General features: G+C 44.2%; 1 protein-coding gene across 5 annotated transcripts in view; it reads left to right on the top strand.

Annotated features, from left to right (window-relative positions):
- LOC132820866 (cell adhesion molecule DSCAM) overlaps positions 1-12,445 on the top strand; it is a 597,498-nt gene that overhangs the window by 317,258 nt on the left and 267,795 nt on the right. For all 5 annotated transcript variants that reach the window (XM_060833222.1, XM_060833217.1, XM_060833218.1 and 2 more), the window contains exon 5: positions 3,827-4,102. In XM_060833222.1, the coding sequence (XP_060689205.1) occupies positions 3,827-4,102 (276 nt within the window). The remainder of the gene's footprint in view (positions 1-3,826; positions 4,103-12,445) is intronic.

Below are 12,445 nucleotides of genomic sequence, written 5' to 3'. Positions count from 1 at the left end.
GAGGATTGGGGTGACAGGTCTGTGTAGAATGCTGTTTGGAGAGTCAGTGTAGACCTTGAGTCATAGAGGCATTGAGATGTACAGCATGGAAACAGATCCTTCAGTCCAACTCGTCCATGCCGACCAGATATCCCAACCCAAATCTAGTCCCACCTGCCAGCACACGGCCCATATCCCTCCAAACCCTCCCTATTCATATACCCATCCAGATGCCTTTTAAATGTTGCAATTGTACCAGCCTCCACCACTTCCTCTGGCAACTCAGTCCATACATGCACCACCCTCTGCGTGAAAACGTTGCCCCTTGGGTCCCTTTTATATCTTTGCCCTCTCACGCTAAATCTATGCACCCTAGTTCTGGACCCCCCCACCCCAGGGAAATGACCTTGTCTATTTATCCTATCCATGCCCTCATGATTTTATAAACCTCTAAAACGTCACCCCTTAGCCTCCAATGCTCCAGGAAAAACAGCTCAGTCTATTCAGCTTCTCCCTATAGCTCAAATCCTCCAACATCCTTGTAAATCTTTTCTGAACCCTTTCAAGTTTCACAACATCCTTCTGATAGGAAGGAGACCAGAATTACATGCAATATTCCAAAAGTGGCCTAACCAATCCCTCCTGTCTCGCTGCAACATGACCTTCCAACTGCGATACTCAATGTTCTGACCAATCAAGGAAAGCATACTAAATGCCTTCTTCAGTATTCTATCTACCTGTGACTCTAATTTCAAGGAGTTGTGAACCTGGACTCCAAGATCTCTTTGTTCAGCAACACTCCCTAGGACCTTACCATTAAGTGTATCCTTCCTGCTCTGATTTGCTTTTCCAAAATGCAGCAACTCACATTTATCTGAATTAAACTCCATCTGCCACTCCTCAGCCCATTGGCCTATCTGATCAAAATCCTGTTGTAATCTGAGGTAACCTTCTTCGCTGTCCACTACACTTCGAATTTTGATGTCATCTGCAAACTTACTAATTGTACCTCCTAAGTTCATAAACAAATCATTTATATAAATGACAAAAAGTAGTGGACCCAACACCCATCCTTGCAGCACTCCACTGGTCACAGGCCTCCAGTCTGAAAAACAACCCTCCGCCAACACTTCTTTCTTTGAGCCAGTTCTGAATCTAAATGGCTAGTTCTCCCTGTATTCCATGAGACCTAACCTTGCTAACCAATCTCCCATGGGGAACCTTGTTGAATGCCTTACTGAAGTCCATATAGATCACGTCCACCACTCTGCCCTCATCAATCCTCTTTGCTTCTTGTTCAAAAAGCTCAATCAAGTTCGTGGAACATGATTTCCCATGCACAAAGCCATGTTGACTATCCCTGACCAGTCCTTGCATTTCCAAATATGTGTAAATTCTGTTCCTCAGGATTCCCTCCAACAACTTGCCCACCATCGAAGTCAGGCTCATAAGTCTACAGTTCCTTGGTTTGTCCTTACCACCTTTCTTAAATAATGGTACCACATTAGCCAACCTCTGGTTTTCTGTGACCTCATTTGTGACTATCGATGGTACAAATATTTCAGCAAAGAGCCCAGCAATCATTTCACTAGCTTCCCACAGAGTTCTAGGGTATATCTGATCAGGACCTGGGGATTTTTCCACTTTAGTATGATTCAAAACATCCAACACTTCCTCCTCTGTAATATGGACATCTTTCAAGATGTCACTATCTATTTTCCCACGTTCTGTATCTTCTATATCCTTCTCCACAATAAACACTGATGCAAACTACTCATTTAGTAACTCCACCATCTCCTGCAGCTTCACACAAAGGCTGTCTTCCTGATCTTTGAGGGAACCAATTCACTCCCTAGTTATCCTTTTGTCCTTAATGTATTTGTAAAAACCCATTTTTGCCCTCCTGATTTCCCTCTTAAGTATATTCCTACTGCCTTTATACTCTAAGGATTCACTCGATCTATCTTGTCTCTACCTGACATATGCTTCCTTCTTTTTCTGAACTAAACCCTCAATTTCTCTAGTCATCCAGCAGTCCCTATACTACCAGCTTTTCCTTTCACTTTAACAGGAATATACTTTCTCTATATTCTCGTTATCTCATTTCTGACGGCTTCCCATTTTCCAGCCGTCCTTTTACCTGCAAACATCTGCCCCCAATCAGCTTTTGAAAGTTCTTGCCTAATACCATCAATATTAGCCTTCCTCCAATTTAGAACTTCAACTGTTTGATTCTGGTCTATCCATTTCCATCATTATTTTAAAACTAATTGAATTATGGTCGCTGGTCCCAAAGTGCTTCCCCATTGACACCTCAGTCACCTGCCTTGCCTTATTTCCCAAGAGTAGGTCAAGTTTTGCACCTTCTCTCGTAGGTACATCCACATACTGAATCAGAACATTTTCTTGTACACTCTTACAAATTCTTCCCCATCTAAACCCTGAACACTATGGCAGTCCCAGTCTAAGTTTGGAAAGTTAAAATCCCCAACCATAACCACTCTTATTCTTACAGATAGCTGAGATCTCCTTACAAATTTCTTTCTCAATTTCCCATTGACTATTTGTGGGTCTATAATACAATCCTAATCAGGTTATTTCTCAGTTCCACCCAAATAACTTCTCTGGAGGTATTTCTGGGAATATCCTCCCTAAGTACAGCTGGAACCCAACATACCCCTCATCATTATCCCTTATCAAAAATGCCACTCCCCCTTCTCTCTTGCCTCCCTTCCTGTTGCATTTGTATTCTGGAACATTAAGCTGCCAGTGCTGTCCATCCATGACCACATCTCTGTAATTGCTATGCTTTCCCCATTCCATGTTCCTACCATGACCTGAGTTTCTCCGCCTTCCCTGTTAGGCCTCTTGCCTTGAAATAAATGCAGTTTAATTTATCCGTCCCACCTTGTTCTCTGCTTTGTCCCTGCCTGCTCCTGACTGTTTGACTCGCCTTTGTTCTCAACCGTACCAGTCTCAGATTGATCTCTTTCCTCACTATCTCTCAAACCCTCCTCTCCACCCCTCCACCTTACTAGTTTAAATCCTCCCAAGCAGCTCTAGCAAATCTCCTTACCAGTATATTAATCCCCTTCCAATTCAGGTGCAATTCATCCTTCTTGTCCAAGTCACTTCTAGCTCAAAAGAGATTCCAAAGATCCAAAAATGTGAATCCTTCTCCCGTACACCAACTCCTCAGCCATGCATTCATCTGCTCTATCCTCCTATTCCTACCCTCACTAGCTCATAGTACCGGGAGTAATCCAGATATTCCTACTCTCGAGGACCTCCTTTTTAAATTTCTGCCTAACTTTCCATATTGTCTCTTCAGAATCTCATCTTTTTCCCTTCCTATGTCATTGGTTCCAACGTGTACAATGACTTTCTACTGGGCCCTTCCCCCTTTGACACCATCCTGCACCCGCTCTGAGACATCCTTAATCCTGGCACCAGGGAAACAACACACCATTCTGATTATTCACTGCTGGCTACAGCAATGTTTGTCTGTGCCTCTGACTAGAAAGTCCCCTAACACAATCGATTGCTTGGAACCCGACGTTCCCCTCATTACTTTAGAGCCTGAATTGATATCAGACACTTGTTTGTTCTTGCTACATTCCCCTGAAAGTCCACCACCCCCTACATTTTCCAAAACACACTTGTTTGAAATGTGGAAAGGATGGGCCAAATGGCTTGCTTCCACACTGCAGGGATTCTTTGATCTCAGCATGAATGTAAATCTTTCTCCTCCTTTATACCTACACAGAGTTCGCAAGAATGATTTTATAATGGTCGCCTTTGCAAGCAATAAGATTTTGAATGCTTCCTGTATTGTTTCAATGCACAGAGCGACTGAAGGCGACAGTAAATCTGCATAAGGTGAAAACCAGCATCGGTGGCAAGTTATCCCTGTCCTGTATAGTGACCGGAGCAGAGGAGTATGAGGTGGAGTGGTATCAGAATGGCGAGATCATCACCCCTGGCAACAATGTGAGAATCACCGGAAACAACCAGGAGAAGCTGATGATAGACGGATTGGCAAAGAGCGATAGAGGAGCCTATCAGTGCTTTGTAAGGAAAGGTCGAATGTCAGCCCAGGATTTGGTGCATGTTATCCTTGAAGGTTAGTGTGGAACTAAGTAGCTGCTGCCAGGTCACTGAAAATAGCGCGGGCAATAATCATTCTGTGCAAACCTGTATTGTCACAGAATTTGAGAGATGTCAGTGTGACCAACTTGAAAGGGTCCTACAGTTTTATTGGCATTGCCACAAGCACACATTGTGGTGTTTTCCTCACATTAGTCCTTCAGACATTTCTGATTGGCCTTTTTTTAAGTCCGAAGTGGGTGGGTTTTGAGCTGACATTCTGACCACACGGGATAAAAAGTTGAATTAAGAGCACAGGTATATAGAAACAGGAGTTGGCTATTAGATTAGATTCCCTACAGTATGGAATCAGGCCTGTCAGACCAACAAGTCCATACCGAAACCTCCGAAGAGTAACCCACCCACACCCATTACCCTACCCTCTATTAACCCCTGACTAATGCACCTAACACTATGGGCAATTTAGCATGGCCAATTCACCTGACTGGCACATCTTTGGACTGTGGGAGGAAACCGCAGCACCCGGAGGAAACCCACGCAGACACGGGGAGAATGCGCAAACTCCACACAGACAGTTACCCGAGGCAGGGATTGAACCCGGGTCCCTGGCACTGTGAGGCAGCAGTGCTGACCACTGAGCTACCATGCCACCCCTTGAGCTTGTTCCATCCTTCGATGAGATCATGGCTGATCTGTAGCCTCACTTCATACACCTGCCCTTGGCCCATCTCTCTGAGTAACTTTGCGAAACAATAGATTGGCAACCTCAGATTTTAAATTATCAACTGATCCAGAAACCACCGCCATTTGTGGAAAAGAGTTCCAAACATCTACCATGCTTTGTGTCTAGAAGTGCTTCCTAACATCTGTCCAGAATGGTATGGCCCTAATTCTCAGACTATACTCCCTAGTTCTAGAATCCTCAACCAATGGATATAGTTGATCTTTATTTACCCTGTCTTTTCCTGTTAATATAGAGTCATAGAATCATAGAGATGTTACAGCACGGAAACAGACCCTTCAGTCCAACCTGTCCACGTCAACCAGATATCCCAACCCAATCTAGTCCCACCTGCCAGCACCCGGCCCATATCCCTCCAAACTCTTCCTATTCATAAACCCATTCAAAGGCCTCTTAAATGTTGCAATTGTACCAGCCTCCACCACATCCTCTGGCAGCTCATTCCATACATGTACCACCCTCTGCATGAAAAAGTTACCCCTCAGCTCTTTTTTATATCTTTCCCCTCTCACCCTAAACCTATGCCCTCTAGTTCTGGACTCCCCAATCCCAAGGAAAAGACTTTGTCTATTTATCCTATCCATGCCCCTCATAATTTTGTAAACCTCTATAAGGTCACTCCTCAGCCTCTGACGCTCCAGGGAAAACAGCCCCAGCCTGTTCAGCCTCTCCCTATGGCTCAAATCCTCCAACCCTGGCAATATCCTTGTAAATCTTTTCTGAACCCTTCCAAGCTTCACAACATCTTTCTGATAGGAAGGAGACCAGAATTGCACGCAATATTCTAACAGTGGCCTAACCAATATCTGTCAGATTTTGATCAGTTTACTCTTTAACTGTCTAACTTCAAGAGAAAACATGCCCAATTCGTATAAACTCTCCTCATAACTTAACCCCTGAAGTCCTGGTATAACTCTTGTAAACCTGGATTGTATTCCCTCCAATATCTTTCCTAAGGTATGGTGCCATATCTGCACACAGTACACCAAGTGAGGTCTAACCAGGGTTCTGTATAACTACAGCATAGCTTCTGTACCTTTGTACGCTAGTTCTCTAGATATAGAGGCTCGCATTCCATTAGCTTTGTTGATTATGTTCTGTATCTGTCTGTGACATTGTAAAGGTCTGTGACATTGTAAAGATCTATAAACCGGAACCCCCAAGTCTCTTTGGACATCCACTGAATTTAATCTCATACCATCTGGAAAGTAACCTGATCTATCCTTCTTTGGTCCAAAACAGATGACCTCATGCTTGCTTACGTTGAACTCAATATGCCACAGTTTTGCCCATTCACTTAGTCTATCGATATCCCTCTGTAATGTTATGCTGTCATCTACACATATCTATGTGACATTGAGTCATCGGTATCTGTCACACAGAACGAGACCATCTATCCAATCGTGTCCATGTCGATTCAGCTTATTCCTGTTTTCTCGCTTTTGGTCTGCACTCTTGCAAATCACAGCAAATCGATCCTGAGTGAGTGTGAGGACGGTTCCTGCCTCTGCTGCCTTAAGGCAGTGAGTTCCAGAGACCTCATCACTGCCTGGATCGAAAACATTACCTCTTCTAATTCTTCTATCAATTACTTTGAATGTCTGCTCGCTGGTGATTGGCATCTCTGCTAGGGGCAATATGTATTTCCTATTTAGTCTAGTCCCTTCATCATTTTACACACTTTAATTAAAGCTCTGTTTAGCTGTCTCCATTACTAAGAAATCAATCACTGCCAGGCTGATATTTCCCCTGCTAAAATGTTTCTGTCCTGACAAGGATGTTGTGAAACCTGAAAGGGTTCAGAAAAGATTTACAAGGATGTTGCCGGGGTTGGAGGATTTGAGCTGGAGGGAGAGGCTGAATAGGCTAGGGCTGAGGGGTGACCTTATAGACATTTATAAAATCATGACGGGCATGGATAGGATAAATAGACTAAGTCTTTTCTCTGGGGTGGGATAGTCCAGAACTAGAGGGCATTGGTTCCGGGTGAGAGGGGAAAGATACAAAAGAGATCTAAACTGCAACTTTTTCATGCAGAGGGTAGTATGTGTATGGAATGAGCTGCCAGAGGAAGTAGTGGCACGGTGCACCACTTGCAATATTTAAAAGGCATCTGGATGGGTATATGAATAGAAAGGGTTTGGAGGGGTATGGAACGGGTGCTGGCAGGTGGGACTAGAGTGGTTTGGGATATCTGGTCAGCATGGATGAGTTGGACTGAAGGGTCTGTTTCCGTGCTGTACATCTGTATGACTCTATGACTGTAATATCCTCCTCAACAGCTTTGTATTATCTCTGTTGTGTTCGCATCCTTCCTGTGATGTGGTCTTCAGATCTGAACACAATACTCTGGCTGAATGTTGTTATTTAGCTCTCCACCCTTCAGGCACTCTGCCTGTATTCCTGATGAAGGGCTTTTGCCTGAAATGTCGATTTCACTGCCCCTCAGATGCTGCCTGAACTGCTGTGCTTTTCCAGCACCACTAATCCAGAATCTGGTTTCCAGCATCTGCAGTCATTGCTTTTACCTACCTGAAAGTTATCCAGATACAGCACAACCTTCACACTCTTCTCCCCTCTCCCTGGATGACAGAGGTTTTCGATTTGGAAAAATGGAGTGTGGGGATGGGGGTGGGGGATGTGGAATGGTGCAAAGATGCTGGAATGGGTTGTTTGGGTTGAATGGCCTGTTTCTCTGCTATTCATGTGAAAAGCTGCAGTTTTACCAACTAGTGTCGCTTGGGCCATTGTCCCAGAAGACCACACCCAGTTCCTTGTGATATTTGCCACGTCTGCAGCATGTGGTACTAGAATCCCTCTGGACATATTTGATAAAGAATCCCTACCGTGTGGAAACAGGCCCTTCGGCCCAACAAGTCCACACTGACCCTCTGAAGAGTAACCCACCCAGACCCATTCCCCTATTGCTCTACATTTACCCCAGACTAATGCATCTAACCTACACATCCCTGAACACTATGGGCAACTTTAGCATGAAAATGTGTTGCTGGAAAAGCACAGCAGGTCAGGCAGCATCCAAAGAGTAAGGGAATCGACGTTTCGGGCATGAGCCCTTCTTCAGGAATCATGAAGAAGGGCTCATGCCCAAAATGTCGATTCTCCTGCTCTTTGGATGCTGCCTGACCTGCTGTGCTTTTCCAGCAACACATTTTCAGCTCTGATCTCCAGCATCTGCAGTCCTCACTTTCTCCCAGCAACTTTAGCATGGCCAATTCACCTAACCTGCATATCTTTGGATTGTGGGAGGAAACCAAAGCACCCTGAGGAAACCCATATGCAGACACGGGGAAAATGCACAAACCCCACATAGACAGTTGCCTGAGCAAGAATCAAACCCAGGTTCCTGGCCCTGTGTGCCAGCAGTGCTAACCACTGGGCCACCATGCTCCCCATTGCCATACTGTGGAAAGAATGTTCAGGTAGTTCACTATCACTGATCTCATTTGTCTGTGCTTCATCTCGGATCTCCCTAGTGATTAGAGGTTGAGGATACATTGCCATAGAGAATTGACAGAAAACGCTTGTTCTTAGATAACAAGAAGATTTATTGCATGGTAGCAATACGTACAACAACATTTGGGCAGGTGTGATGGCTGGGACCTTAGGGAATTCGTATGGATAAATCTTCTTGCTCTCAAAGCTGGAGGAGAACTCTTTCCATACCCGGGCTATGCCTGACATCTGGGTGGAGCCGATGTGTCCTGAACATTACCCTATCCAACATCTGGAAATAAGGGAAATGGTGCAGGAGAAAGAAAGGTTCTCAGTTTAATGCTGTCCCATTACAACATGTCACTTGACCAGCCAAACATGTTACAGCTAACTTGCTCAATAATGAGACTCATAGGTGTGATCTAAGCAGAGAAACTAAGAACTAGATCTTGCCACTCACTGTCAAGTCCCAATGCTGAGACCAAAAGGGCAAAACAACCTACTTTGGTGGGATGCTGGAATCTGGAAACCATATTGGTGACAGCAACCAATGAAGAGGCTGCCACCTGATTAAGATTGTCCCCAAGAGCTGCTGGACACTCAGCAGGCTCAAGCCTTGTCCACGCGTAGTGACCACTGCTGGGCCCACCTGCTTTCCAAGAAGGGCACCTCACCATCTTTTGAGTGAGTTTGGATCAAGCTGAAACCTGGCAGTCCATGTGGGATTGTGGAGTACTAGCAGTGCCATTGCTATGGATTTGTCTATTGTCATTGTGAGGAGGGGTTGTTCCACCCCCTCCCTCCTCCATGGGCAGTGGAGCTCTGAGCAAGGAGGGCATCTCCCCCCATTAAATCGTGTGGGAGGCCACTGTAGTCATCTGGAAGACTCTCCACTCAATGGTGGGTCCTCCCAACGAGTACAGAATGTGGTCTTTAATTACCTAATTAAGTAGCATGATTGATGCCTACAGTTGGCATTATGCCACAATGGCAAGAAGATATCAGGAACCAGTACCCATGATGTTCCCCGCACCGGCCCCAACACTTTGCCAGCTCCCCCACTTCCCAGCCACTTGCCAATGGGCTGGGACAATTCAGCTCCTGCACCGCATTTCCAGAATGCTGTAGATTTCTGCCTGACCTGCTTCATGTGGCCAAAGTCTCATGGGGCCTCTTGATAATCTGTAACGGTGTAAAAGAAGAGGATCCTCACAAAGTGACAGTGGGAAACATTTCAAAGACACGCAGGTCTGACTGGGAAAATAATGTTCCCTTTCATCTCAGAAAAATCCTATCACAGGAATAAAAAGGGAGGCTGAACATACAATGCAAGCTCACTGATTTATCCATTGTGTGTCAGTGTTCATTCAATATCCAAAGCCTGAAGTTCCCTTTCTCTCAGAACTGGCAGCATTAATGTGAGAAGGAAAATAACAGTGAGGCAAAGCATTAATGTCTAATGACAGCTTATATGATGTGGAGACGCCGGTGTTGGACTATGGTGGACAACGTCGGAAGTCACACAAAATGTGATGAAGGGTCTGTGCTCCAAAAGCATGTGTGATTTCAGACAAACCTGCTGGACTATAACCTGGTGTCGAGTGACTTCTGACAACTTGCAGGCTTTTTCACTGGAGCTTAGGAGGTTGAGGGATGAATTTATAAAGGTTTAAAAAATCATGAAGGGCATGGATGAGGTGAGTAGTAAAGGCCTTTCCCTCGGATGGGTGAGTTCAAAACTAGGAGGCATATTTTTAAGGTGAGAGGGGGAAGATTTAACAGGAACCTGAGGAGCAACTTTTTTATACAGCAGATAGTTCATATGTGGAATGAACTGCCAGAGAAAATGGTAGATGCAGGTAGAGGTTATAACGTTTAAAAGACATTTGGATAGGTACATGAATAAGAAGGATTTACAAGGATATGGGGTAAATGCAGGCAAAAGACCTTGGAGTGCAGGTTCAAAGCTCCTTCAAAGTGGAGTCCCAGTTAGACAAGATAGTGAAGAAGTATCTTGTAAGTTTGCCTTTATTGGTCAGTATGGCAAAATGAGAACTGCAGATGCTGGAAACCAGAGTTTAGATCAGAGTGGTGCTGGAAAAGCACAGCAAGTCAGGCAGCATCCAAGGAGCAGGAAAATCAACATTTCGGGCAAAAGCTCTTCACTAGGGATATGGGCCAAGTGCTGGCTTTTACCCGAAACATCGATTTTCCTGCTCCTCGGATGCTGCCTGACCTGCTGTGCTCTTCCAGCACCACTCTGATCTCAACTTTATTGGTCAGTGCATTGAGTACAGGAGTTGGGAGTCATGTTTCGGCTGTACAGGACATTGGTTAGGTCATTTTTGGAATACTGCATGCAATTCTGGTCCCCCACTATTGAAAGGATGTTGTGAAACTTGAAAGGGTTCAGAAAAGTTTTACAAGGATGTTGCCGGGGCTGAAGAGCTTGAGCTACAGGGAGAGGCTGAATTAGGCTGGGGCTGTTTTCCCTGGAATATTGGAGGCTGAATTGGAGCATTGGAGGGAGACCAGAATTGCACACAATGTTCCAAAAGTGGCCTAACCAATGTTCTGTACAGTCACAACATGACCTCCCAACTCCTGTGCTCAATGCACTGACCAATAAAGGAAAGCATCCCAAATACCTTCTTCACTAGGGATATGGGCCAAGTGCTGGCAAATGGGGCTAGATTAATTTAGGATATCTGGTCGGCATGGACGAGTTGGACCAAAGGGTTTGTTTCCGTGTTGCACAACTCTATGACTCTATGACTCTAAATGGGACTAGTTTAGTTTGGGAGACTTGGTTGACATGGACAAGTTGGACTAAAAGATCTAGTTCAGTGTTTATGACTCTGTGCCTCTTGTGCATAAACCTCCCCCATTTCACTCCCTAGCCGTCTTATAGTTCAATATATTGCAAGAAACAATAATTTAATTTAATAATTTATTGCACTTGCTAGAAGTGTTGGTTACTTACATTGAGAAGCATATTCTATCCTTAGTTACTCTGGCCAATTTGCAATTGGATCATGCTGTAAAATTGATTGGTTTGTTTGTACAGAGAGATTATTTCATAGAGTTTCACGAAGAGCTTTTCTTTCAGAATAAAACAAACATTCTTGCCAATGAGCACAGGCCCAACCAACTCGACATCTCGTCAGTCCCTCCACAGCCAGGATCAACTTAGTGAACCTTCTCTGGACTATGTCCAATGTCAGTGGATCTTTCCTTAGAACTGTTCACAGTATTCCAGCTGTGATCTGACTAGTGCCTTCTATGGTTTTAGCAAAACCTCCCTAGTTTATATTCCATTCTCTAATAACTATCTAATCTTTCAAATCCTTAATCACTTGGAATATAAAACAAACATTCTCACCAATTAACTTCTGTTTAATAATATTGATTATAGCTCATCCAATATAACAGCAGCATTCAGAAAGCCCACATGAGAGGAGCAGGCCTCAGGCCTGTCCTGCCATTTAAATATGATTATGATTGGTCTGTATCATAATTCCATGTACCCACCTTTACTCAATATTCCTTGATACTCTCATCCAACAAAAAGCTTTTTGATGTAAGTCTTGATAATTCCTACAGACTCAAAACCAATACAGAGAAAGTTCCATATTTCCAATATATATTAAAAAAAAAGAGCTGCAGATGCTGGAAATCATGGACATTTTGGTTGACATGGACCAGTTTGGGCCTACGGGCCTGTCTCCATACTAAGGACTCTATGACTCTATCTGAAACAAAAGCAGAAATGATTCGAGAAACTTAGCCAAGCCCTGAAGAAGTGTCACTGGACTCAAAATGTTAACTCTTGTTTCTTTCACCACAGATGTGGCCAGACCTGCAGAATTTCTCCAGCTATTTCTGTTTCAATATTTCCAATACCTTTCTTGATTTCACTCTGCACCAGCCTAACCCCAGACTGATTTTCTGTAGAAAACATGAGAGCAGAAGTAGGCCATTCAGACCATTCAAATCTGCTCCGTCATTCAATGAAATTATGATTGATCTAATAATCCTCAACTCCACTCTCCAATCTCTTCTCCATAGCCGTTGATTCCCTACAGATTAAAAATCCGTCCATCTCAGCTTTGAATGTACTTGATGACCCAGTCCGAACTGCCCTCTGGTTCAAGAATTCCATAG

Source organism: Hemiscyllium ocellatum, chromosome 12 (assembly GCF_020745735.1).
Source record: "Hemiscyllium ocellatum isolate sHemOce1 chromosome 12, sHemOce1.pat.X.cur, whole genome shotgun sequence".
Taxonomy (NCBI): domain Eukaryota; kingdom Metazoa; phylum Chordata; class Chondrichthyes; order Orectolobiformes; family Hemiscylliidae; genus Hemiscyllium; species Hemiscyllium ocellatum.
This window is presented reverse-complemented; position numbering and strand designations above follow the sequence as displayed.